Here is an 11,909-nt window from a genome sequence, read left to right as displayed (position 1 = left end):
GTTGCATCCAACTTGTGCACTGGATGCAATACCTGCTACTTAATTTTCATACTTTCTTGTCCTGTTGTTAAATGCCAAATCTTTCTATGAATAAAATATTCTACTGCAAATAAAATTACTAACTTTGGTATAGGGTTAAAGCTAATACATTTCATAAAATCTCCAGAACTTTTTTATTTGTTACTATATGTGGATTTAAAACACTTAATATGTTAATTCATTGTCTAATATTAATTACCATCTGTTTATCTCAGGCCCTTCCTAGTGAATGAGTTGGAACCACAGTACCTTCTCCATGATAGGAGGAAGGTTTACGAGGTAAATTGATTTAGTGGAATTCACATGTTATCAGATGCCTCAACTTGTATAATGTTCTGTTTCTGTTGGTCTTGCACAACTTGTACTACATAGGTAATGCGGTAGAGTTTTTTCTTTTTGTGTGTAGATGATAGGTTGGAGCCATGTTTATTATGTGGAAACGATTCATTTACTGGACATATCCAACGATTGAAATAACATATATGGGATGTGGTACAATCTGTGAGGCAGAACCTGTCAATAGCATGTATCCAAAATAAAGGATAATAAACACTTTCTTGACCCAGCCTCACTTCATCTTCAATACACTATTGGGATGTAGGGCTAGGATGGAACATATTTCTTTTAATGTTTCTTCAACTAAAATATGCATTCATTTCAATTATGTCAGACCCAAATATGCAGGACCGACTATGAGCTCATTTGACTCCGTTGTGGAAGTATATTAAATCAAGATATGCTCAGCTTAGCTTGAACTGCACCGATGAGATCATATCCTCAAGGTGCCAATTGATTCCTACGTCGAATCAGATAGATGAACTATTGCTTCTTCATTTATGAGTTTAGTTGGCTAAGTTTGGTGTAATTCTGTTTTGGGTGTGGTTGTTTGTTGAATTCTCTGAACTAGCCTTTGTGTGTATACTGCTGGTTTACCTCTGGAGATTTTCAACAAAGTCATTAATCTTTGAAGTCCTGGGGGTATAGGCTATATCATGGTTTTTAATACAGGAGTTACATGATAGCTAATTGTTGCGTAATTTTAACACTCAATTTTCTGCTTATACTCATCCGGTGCTTATATATATTTTGTATTCTTTTTTTCCAAAATCATTCTCCGACCAATGTTCTTTTGTCTGATAAATTAGGATTGATTATATAGTCAAAATAAAAATCTAATCATGTCTTTTTGAATGATCAAGCGCCTTGAGATGTTTGGAATTCCAGTCCCAAATTATGCTCTGGTAAATAGAGAGTTCCCTTATCAAGAGTTGGACTACTTTGTTGAGCAAGAAGATTTCGTTGAAGTGCGTGGGAAGCGTTTCTGGAAGCCTTTTGTTGAGAAACCTATTGATGGTGAGGACTCGAAGTATTCAAGTTAAATAGTTCTCACTATCACTGTCAGTATATATTTTACTTAAAGTAGTTTCTTTTTAATAGCATCCAGAATCAAGCCTTTCATTTGGAATGATATGCTGATGAATGGCCTTAGGGGTGATGAGACTGGGAAAATAGAGTTACTTGTTCCCTCTGAGAAAAGAAACAGAACAAACTTCATGCTTAAACTTAGCATATTGAGTTCTGTTAACATCCCAATGTAATTTTACAAATACGTACAGCATTCTACATCTATCAACTCAAACAAAGTATCTAAGTACACTTGATCCAGTTAGTATGTTATGTTTGAACTGGGACCTTGATAATTTCTGTATAATTGTCTACCTTGTTTGACTGACGAATTTGTTTGGAAGCACATACTTTTTGCTGGTAAGTTGAAATGGTCAGGCATAATTATGATTTTACCTCCAAAAATCTTGTATCTTAAATTTTTGATCTGGTCGTGCAACTATGATGAGTTAAACATGCAATATTGTGGTCAATTATCCCTAATTAGAGACATTTTATGAGCCAAAATCTTAGAGCCGAAATCATTACTTCGGTCATAAAAAATGCTTAAATAAGTTAATTTCGTGAAAATTTTATACTAGCCTCTCATTGAAGGGGAACGAAACCTGACATTGATAATTGAAGTTTGGGAGTCCAACTACACACAGGTGAGAAATCCACAAGAGGGAGGGACCTCACAATGACAGGCTTCTAAGTGATGGTGAAGATAACTTCTAAGTGGAAGATTAACCATATTTTTCTACTGGTGGAAGTCCTGGCCTATCCTTTTGCTCTTTCTTCATTCAAATTACCTGCCAAAGGTTTCTTTTCATGTATTTGAACTTGGAGTTATGTATCTTGAAGGAAGATGTTACCTGTCTATGTTCTCAGTTGCAGAAATAAGTATATTAATGAGCCATGTAGTGTGGATTTAAAATTTTATTTTTCTGATAATCATTATTCATGAAATTATTTTCAACTATGGGTTTCTTGAGCTTTGTACAAATTTAAAGTCTCTATATTTTATCCTAACTTGCTATATTATATTCTGAAAAGGGGACAATCACAGCATCATGATATACTACCCTAGTTCTGCTGGTGGAGGGATGAAAGAATTGTTCCGTAAGGTAAAATTTGATCATCTATCTCAATTTCTATGCCATCTCTAATGTTCTAGAATGAGAAGTTTGTGGAAATTATTAACTCTTTGAACATTAATGCACCTTCCTTGACTAAGTATTGATTGTGAGTGTTATTATTAGTGCATAATAGGCTTCTTATTAAAACCTTTTGTTGTGTTCAATCTGCTTTCCAGTTGCTACTAGTTATTTACGATGGCATAAGGGAAAAATTGTAGTTCTATTATCTTTAATCTCTCCATTTATGTTATTTGATGCCTTTAAACTAAACAATATTTGTGAAAGCTAAGTATTGTTTGTAACAGGTTGGAAATCGGTCCAGTGAATTCCATCCTGATGTTAGAAGAGTGAGGCGCGAGGGGTCTTACATTTATGAAGAGTTTATGTCTACTGGTGGAACAGATGTCAAGGTTAGTGATTTTTATTGTCTCTGTATTTATCCATCTGTTTATCTATCCGTCTGTCCGTCCGTCCATCCACGGACCTCTCTATTTATTTTCGCAAAGTATTCATGTTAGTTTCTTATATAATTGCCTCTTGTTGCTATTTGAGTTGCATTCTATTTTCTATTGTGTGCATCTGATCATATCTTTTCGTTGCAATTAACTTACTTGTATCCATGCTTGGGTATATACTTTGTTCTTTTCTCGCATTCTCCAATGACCCAAGTAATTAATTTTTCTATCAAAATTTATTTTATAACTCTTTTGTTGCTGATTTTCACACAGTTTTATCTGTTTGGGGAAATTGTGCAATTGTTCAGCTTTTGGTTGCTAAATGATTTTTCTAGTCCCCTTGTTTTTAGCCCCTAATGTTCTGAAGATGAAAGAAATTTTATTGCAGGTATATACTGTTGGTCCAGAATACGCACATGCAGAAGCACGCAAATCTCCTGTTGTTGATGGTGTCGTTATGCGGAATCCTGATGGAAAAGAAGTAAATTAGTATACTTTGTTGTCAGTTGACTTGCACTAGTCTTTGACTTTTTTCTTATACATTTTTGTTTCCACATGTGAAGTAAAGTGCGTTACTGAAATTGTCTGTTGGAAGATAGAATGATGGAGTGATAATTTTAAGTTTTACACCTCAAAACATTCTCTTTATGCTAATTATTTGTACGACCTCACTTCACTTGATTATTACTTGAGAATGTACATCTGTGTTTCTGAACCAAGTAATGAACTGGTTTAATTTAAATCAAAATTTACATAAAATCATTTCTTGGACAAACTATACGTATGATAATGGTAGATATGAAAATGAAGGATCCAAAAATAAATAGTAAATGCAAATAAGTATATTTCTAATATTTATAATGTGTATTGCTTTTTCCTCGTCACCTTTTGTTATCTTTACTATTAATTAATATATTCTATGATGTTTGTGCTTAATCAATAGTTAGTAGCTTCTTTCTCCATTATATTCTGTTATATTGGTTTGAACTTTGTAAAAGAGATTCTTATTTGCAGGTTAGATATCCTGTGTTATTGACTCCTGCTGAGAAGCAAATGGCAAGGGATGTATGTCTTGCATTTAGGCAGGGGGTAAAATTTATCCAGTCTTTTATGCACTTCGTTTTTTCTTTTTCCTGTCAAATGATTCAATTTATATAAGCATATGAATCCTATAATATAGTTTTCATAGATACCATTTCCTTCCTCTGTGATATGCACATACATGTTTTAGTGGCTGCTGAAGTTGCTCAATTCTGGGTTTGTTACCTCGAACCAGGGTTACATGGACACGGGACATGAACAACAATTCTAAGCAAGAGACCATGGGGAAGCAAATATTGAGACACATATAATATTGATCGTATACAAAGGGGAGTAGCATGCTCTGTTTTATCACTACTTGTTTACCTACATAATAACATTGACATGGTTGAAAAATAATCACTACACGGGTTGGATGATGAGTAAGTAACATAGCACTTGCTAATGCTTCCCCTCTGTGTTCTTCTTTAGGTAGACACCCTGTATGTTTTCTCAGCCTCTTTGTTTTAGCATATCCTAGTTTCTTTTTGTAAGTACATGACAAGTGCCCAAGTCATAGGATACATGTATCCACTTGTCATGTTGTATCTGCGGGTCCAACGCAACAAAATTTTATAATATGGAGTGTCCTGTTAACACTGCCTGGCACTATAATCATTTAGCTTGTCTCTAATGGTGGTTCCAAGATTTAGGGATGCCGTGGAGTATTACTATTCTTTTGTTTTGTCTCCAAATATGATCTAGGAATTTCCTAGCCTTATGGATTCATCTTCAAGACATAGGCCTGGAAAATAGAAAATCCTTACGTTTATAGGCTGTTCTTTTGTTCTTTATGTTTCTAAATTGGAACATCAGTGATCATGGTAAATAACACATAGAAAACGTTTTCTTTTCTGGAATCTGCAATAGAGAGCTACAGTCATGTGGCTATGCACAATTTTTCGGTGAATGGTGTCTAGGATCATGTTAGTTCATTCACTTGGTGAAGTTCTAGTACACCATTGGAATGAAATATATTGTTATGTCACCATTACTGAATTATGTTATTTGCTACTTGGAAAAATCAATTATGTCATGATTTGTTCTGGTGATAGCAATTTGTTTGCTGAACTTAAGCTCGATTTTGTCTCTCTATGATGGATAATAAGTTATGAAAATTGGTAATGTTTCAAAGTTTATTATTGTGAATCTTCCATAATTCTGGCTTCAGGCTGCAAGAACTAAAAGTGGATAAGTTTGCATATTGCATGGTTCATCATTGAGGTGAATAACCCACAATTGAAACAATTTATATTTCTCTTACGTGGCATAATGTACTGTTTTTGTACATGCTTTTGAAGCGTTTGTTTGCGTCAAAAGTTGGTTTCATTGTGGAATTCATTATATCTTCGATCGATTACAACAAATTCAAAAGAAATAGTCTTTTTATAAGACTTCTTTTATACAACAAAAGGAAAATTACAACTTTCTAGAAACAAACGCAGAATCGTTGTTTGGATCGTTGCTTGCGTGGGATCTTTGCCTGTGCCGGGGGTGCGTTAGCCCGTGGACCACCGATTCACATATTCTGATTGAATCGTGAAGGTTTTGGGAATTCTTCCTTCGTTTATCGAAGTAAGAATTTAAAGCGAATATCTTATCGATGTAAGATATTCACTCTTCCAAAGATCAAGTCTGAGCTTAGATCTCTAGAAATCGCCAAAAGCTTCTTTAGGATGTTTGTGAAGAAGGAAGACTCTCTCTCTTGCTCTAATTCACCAAAAACTCAAGGCTCTATGCTCCAATCTACCCTCTCTCCTTTATTTCGTGCCTAGGGAGGTATTTATAGGGGTAGGAGTACATAACAGTTGAAATGGAAGCGAAATAACCGACTAGACAAACCATCTTTGGCCGTTGCAGTCGACACTGCCGCGGCTATTGGCGCGGCAGTGTGGACTGCCGCGGCCAAAGGGGCGGTTACCAGCACGTTCCATCGTGCTTGAAACCGTTCTCCCACGACCTTTAACCATCTTTTTCGTGGTTTAACTGTTTGTACACGTCAGCACACGTTCCCTTTCTGATATGCCGCCACGTGGGCTTCAAAAAATCATCGTATAACTGCTTTATAATTGCCGCAGCACTTCCTATAATAGTCGCGCCGTCATGAGCTGTTGTGCCTAAGGCGCGACACCCTTAATTGCCGCGCCTAAGGCACGACACTTTGAATTGCCGCGCCTAAGGCGCGACACTCTGAACTGTCATGCCTAAGGCATGTCACCCTGACTTGCTTGTTGGTGTATCGTTGTGTCTACACTGTTCTTTTCTCATCCTTGAGTGGTGTTTGGATATCTATGAGCATTTTTTGACGCCTACAGATACCCCCTCCAAAGTATCTCAAACTCATTATCTTAGAGAGGAGTCTGGAACACTTTGGATATGATAAGCTTTCCTTGCAATTTCATCAATGCTTTGTTGAGGAAGTTGCGTAGAATGGTCTGTACACGACATCAATTCTTGACTTCTTCATCTTTTAGTCTATTCAGTACTTTGTAGAATAGCTAAAATTCTTCCGGTACTGCGTTTATCGAGTGGCCGTCGTCGAAGTCTTGAATCATAATTGCCATTGGGAAATAGTTTAACCTCATATACCCGTTGGGAGGTTCAAGGAGATGCAGTTTTACTTGCAATCCCTTCAGTACTTAGTTGAGGAGATTGTGTAGAAGAACCTATGAACGGCTTCAACTATTGACTTCTTCATCTTTTAGTCTACTCAGTGCTTTGTAGAATAGCTAAAACTCTTCCGGTGCTGCGTTTATCGCTTGACCGTTGTCGAAATCTTGAACTAAAACTGATGTTTTGATTTGTGAATTAGCTCTTGTCGTTGAACTGATGTTGAACTGATTGTCTTCATTAGGAATTCATATCTGGATCGCAATTGAATCCCCTGAGATCATCCATTGGACTTTTTTTTAGTCTTATTTTGGCAAAAATCATTGACGCGTTGACAGGCGTTAACACAGTTTATCCTCGTGTGTTTACTGGAGTCTACACAGTTTAAGCTCTTAAGGTGTTGGAGCATAGCGGTCCTGAATATCAAAGCTGCAAGACCAATTATTCAGGTCGGTTCCTCTGCAGGTATGAACTTTATCCTGAGTTTGTCGTATACTCAAGTTACGAGATCAACTAATGAAGCTGGTGCGTCAGTGATTATCGCATTTATAGGATTTTTGGCAAACCCTCAGCCATTAACGGATTTGATATGCCTTTACCGATGACCGTTTGAATCGGGCTAGTATGTGAATTATCTAAATCTATTTCACATATAACGTTGGACTAAAAGAATTAGACTCTTTTAGATTTTGAACTATAATATTGAATATGTAGGCTACATGTGTTAGATGTAGGCTTATCTCTAATAAGGGATCGAGATAACGTCCCCCATGCTTGAACAACATGGATTTTTGCCTAATGAAAGATTTAGGTATTCTATCTTTCAATCTCTTGTTTGTTGGTAGAGATGAACCCAAAATCAGAGAGGAAGAATTTTATATTCTATCTCCTGATCTCTTGTTTGTTGGTAGAGATGAACCCAAAATCGGAGAGGAAGAATTTTATATTTTATCTCCTGATCTCTTGTTTGTTGGTAGAGATGAACCCGAAATCGGAGAGGAAGAATTTTATATTCTATCTCCTGGTGCAAAAGAAACTCAAAGTGGGATCTCCACCTAGAGAATCTGGATTGGTTTGAATAATCCTAACTGTCATAAGGTTTGACTATTCAACTCAAAAGTGAACCTTTCGTTCATTGAAGGAATCGAGAATGGATTTTGGTTTTGGTCCTAACTGTAGTAAGGTTTGACCAAGTGGGAGTTTTGAGACGATCCTAACTGTAGGAAGGTTTGACCGCTCGATTTGTGGACCTCTCGTTCATTGAAGGAATCGAGAGAGGATTTTAGTTTTGGTCCTAACTATAGTAAGGTTTGACCAAATGGGAGTTTTGAGACGATCCTAACTGTAGGAAGGTTTGACCGCTCAATTTGTAGACCTCTCGTTCATTGAAGGAATCGAGAGGAGATTTTGGCTTTGGACCTAACCGTTTAAAGGTTTGACCAAATGAGAATTTGAGACGATCCTAACTGTTTAAATGTTTGATCGTTCAATTTGTAGACCTCTCGTTCAGTGAAAGAATCGAGAGGGGATTTTGGTTTTGGTCCTAACTGTTTAAATGTTTGACCAAATGGGGACTTGAGACGATCCTAACTATTTAAAGGTTTGATCGTTCAATTTGTGGACCTCTCGTTCATGGGAGGAATCGAGAGGGGATTTTGGTTTTGGTCCTAACTGTTTAAAGGTTTGACCAGATGGAAGTTTTGAGACGACCCTAACTGTAGGAAGGTTTGATCGTTCAATTTGTGGACCTCTCGTTCAGTGAAGGAATCGAGAAGGGATTTTGGTTTTTGGTCCTAACTGTTTAAAGGTTTGACCAAATGGGGACTTGAGACGATCCTAACTGTTTAAAGGTTTGATCGTTTAATTTGTGGATCTCTCGTTCATGAAAGGAATCGAGAGGGTATTTTGGCTTTGGTCCTAACTGTTTAAATGTTTGATCAAATAGGAATTCGAGACGATCCTAACTGTAGGAAGGTTTGACCGCTCGATTTGTAGACCTCTCGTTCATTGAAGGAATCGAGAGGGGATTTTGGCTTTGGACCTAACCGTTTAAAGGTTTGACCAAATGAGAATTTGAGACGATCCTAATTGTTTAAATGTTTGATCGTTCAATTTGTAGACCTCTCGTTCAGTGAAGGAATCGAGAGGGGATTTTGGTTTTGATCCTAACTGTTTAAAGGTTTGACCAAATAGGGACTTGAGACGATCTTAACTATTTAAAGGTTTGATCGTTCAATTTGTGGACCTCTCGTTCATGGGAGGAATCGAGAGGGGATTTTGGTTTTGGTCCTAACTGTTTAAAGGTTTGACCAGATGGAAGTTTTGAGACGACCCTAACTGTAGGAAGGTTTGATCGTTCAATTTGTGGACCTCTCGTTCAGTGAAGGAATCGAGAGGGGATTTTGGTTTTTGGTCCTAACTGTTTAAAGGTTTGACCAAATAGGGACTTGAGACGATCCTAACTGTTTAAATGTTTGATCGTTCAATTTATGAACCTCTCGTTCATGAAAGGAATCGAGAGGGGATTTTGGCTTTGGTCCTAACTGTTTAAAGGTTTGACAAGGTTTGACCAAATGGGAATTTGAGACGATCCTAACTGTTTAAAGGTTTGATCGTTCAATTTGTGGACCTCTCGTTCATGGAAGGAATCGAGAAGGGATTTTGGTTTTGGTCCTAACTGTTTAAAGGTTTGACCAGATGGAAGTTTTGAGATGATTCTAACTGTAGGAAGGTTTGATCGTTCAATTTGTGGACCTCTCGTTCAGTGAAGGAATCGAGAGGGGATTTTGGTTTTTGGTCCTAACTGTTTAAATGTTTGACCAAATGGGGACTTGAGACGATCCTAACTATTTAAAGATTTGATCGTTCAATTTGTGGACCTCTCGTTCATGGAAGGAGTCGAGAGGGGATTTTGGCTTTGGTCCTAACTGTTTAAAGGTTTGACCAAATAGAGACTTGAGACGATCCTAACTGTTTAAAGGTTTGATCGTTCAATTTGTGGACCTCTCGTTCATGGAAGGAATTTGTGGACCTCTCGTTCATGGAAGGAGTCGAGAGGGGATTTTGGCTTTGGTCCTAACTGTTTAAAGATTTGATCAAATGGGAATTCGAGACGATTCTAACTGTTTAAAGGTTTGATCGTTCAATTTGTGGACCTCTCGTTCATGAAAGGAATCGAGAGGGGATTTTGACTTTGGTCCTAACTGTTTAAAGGTTTGACCAAATGGGGTTTTGTGAGGAAAGATTGATCCAACGAAGTGATCGAATCTCATCTCAGCAAAAAAATATTCGAAAATCAGCGTGGGGATGTAGTGTTTATCACTTTGTTTGTAATGATCGGGTTATCCCTAAGAAAATTACATATAGCATTCTTCCGAGAACTTCCCGTTACATGAACTATCCACCCCCAGCTTCCTTCGTGAAACTGGGTCTAACATCATACTGAGTTATATGATTGGGTTATCCTTAAGAATATTACATGTAAAAATTCTCTAGAAACTATCCGTCAAGAGTGGGAAACAGTTTAGACTCATATACCTATTGGAGTATCGAGAAGCAGTTTATACTCATATACTCTTTGGAGTGAGGGGAAACAGTTTATACTCGTGTACCCAATAGAGTTAAGGAGAACAGTTTATACTCGTGTATCCAATGGAGTTAAGGAGAACAGTTTATACTCGTGTATCCAATGGAGTTAGAGTCGTCTTTACTTGGCTTGTTTTGCCGTTATGACGCCGGAGTCAATTAAGGCTTGGATTTTGTTTTTTAGTCCAAAGTAAATCTCGGTGGGATGAAGAACCCTTCTGTGGTACGCACAGTAGTTTGGATCCGTAATCTTTTTAGCTTCCTCCTGATCTTTAATAGGTGATAGCTCGATTTTGTCATTAGCGAGGAGGTATTTCAATATGACTGGAGCTTCATCATTTTCGAAAGAATACTCCTTTTGAAACTTCGGATCGAGAGTCGCGTTCCCAGTGATTGTAGATGTCGTCGGTCGGCTTCTCTCAGCTTTCTTTCTTTTAAGAAAGTGTTCAGCTTGTTCGTAACGTAGTTTTAACTCTTTCCAAGTTTTGGATGGTACGACCCCCAGAGCTTCCAAGACATCGATGGAGAGATTATTATGGTATGTTTGCAGGATGAACTCCTCTGTAACAGGATCTCTGCAATTCATTGCTTTGTTACGGAAGCGCTTGACAAAATTGTCGACTGACTCTCCGTCTTTTTGTTTCTCATCTAAAAGGGTTCCAATTGACACTTCGGTGTCATCATCGAAAAAATTACTGAGGAACAAACTTTTCATGTCATCCCAGCAATTGATGCTCCCTGACTTGAGACGTCGGTACCAATCGAAGGCGGGCCCACGAAGAGTGCCAACGAATGACCGGACAATTAAAGCCTCATTTTCAGAGATCATGCCCAAATGGGACTTGAAATAAATCAAGTACTGAGTAGTCGAGCTTTTCCCGTCAAACGGTGTGAAGTTAATCAGATTGAATTTTACCGGGTACGGTATTGAATCCTATTCTCTTGGATAAGGACATGGAATACCAATCTTTTTCACTTCTTGAGCCGTCATCAAAGCATTGACTTTGTTTTCAAGCTCTTTTATTTTCTCGTCATCGTCCATGTCTTCATTCGAAGGACGTTGAGGAGAATGAGTTAGGCCACCCCCTATAAGAGGTGCCATTGAACCACCCCCAATATCGTTATTGGGAGGATGCATTAAACCACCCCCAGCGTTATTATTATTGGGAGGTGTTGTTTGGTTCAAAAGTCGCTGGCGGCTGGATTCAGCTCGCTAACTGGACTCTGGAGGTTGAGGCCGTTGATCTAGTAATTCCTTCATTTGTTGGATAGCCAACTCCATCTCTGTCTTCATCTCAGCTCTAATTTCTTCACGTTGTTTGGCTAGAGCTTCTTTAAGTATTTGAACAAACTGATCAGAGGTTATTGTAAGTACTTCTCTGGTTTGTCCTGTGCTAGATACCGTATCATCCAGAGCGATCGCAGAACAAGTGTCTGAGAGCTCATCCTCTGATGACATTCCTTCATGCATTCTCTTGTAGTCCCTATGTCTGATGGCTCTTAACTGGAGTCGGGATATCCGTTTGGTAATTCTTGAATTGACTTTTCCTCTCGGGAAAAAGTCGGGATTTGATTCACTTGAATGCTATTTAGATTTTTCTTTATCAGTCACGTTGAT

At 37.8% G+C, this 11,909-nt stretch overlaps 1 protein-coding gene across 5 annotated transcripts in view; it reads left to right on the top strand.

The window, feature by feature from the left end:
- The window catches only part of LOC109848517 (inositol hexakisphosphate and diphosphoinositol-pentakisphosphate kinase-like), a 34,213-nt gene that overhangs the window by 3,515 nt on the left and 18,789 nt on the right, over positions 1–11,909 (top strand). For all 5 annotated transcript variants that reach the window (XM_020418038.1, XM_020418039.1, XM_020418037.1 and 2 more), the window contains 6 exons: positions 255–318; positions 1,239–1,392; positions 2,479–2,549; positions 2,867–2,971; positions 3,405–3,497; positions 4,031–4,105. In XM_020418038.1, the coding sequence (XP_020273627.1) occupies positions 255–318; positions 1,239–1,392; positions 2,479–2,549; positions 2,867–2,971; positions 3,405–3,497; positions 4,031–4,105 (562 nt within the window). The remainder of the gene's footprint in view (positions 1–254; positions 319–1,238; positions 1,393–2,478; positions 2,550–2,866; positions 2,972–3,404; positions 3,498–4,030; positions 4,106–11,909) is intronic.

Source organism: Asparagus officinalis, chromosome 7, assembly GCF_001876935.1.
Source record: "Asparagus officinalis chromosome 7, Aspof.V1, whole genome shotgun sequence".
NCBI lineage: Eukaryota > Viridiplantae > Streptophyta > Magnoliopsida > Asparagales > Asparagaceae > Asparagus > Asparagus officinalis.
This window is presented reverse-complemented; position numbering and strand designations above follow the sequence as displayed.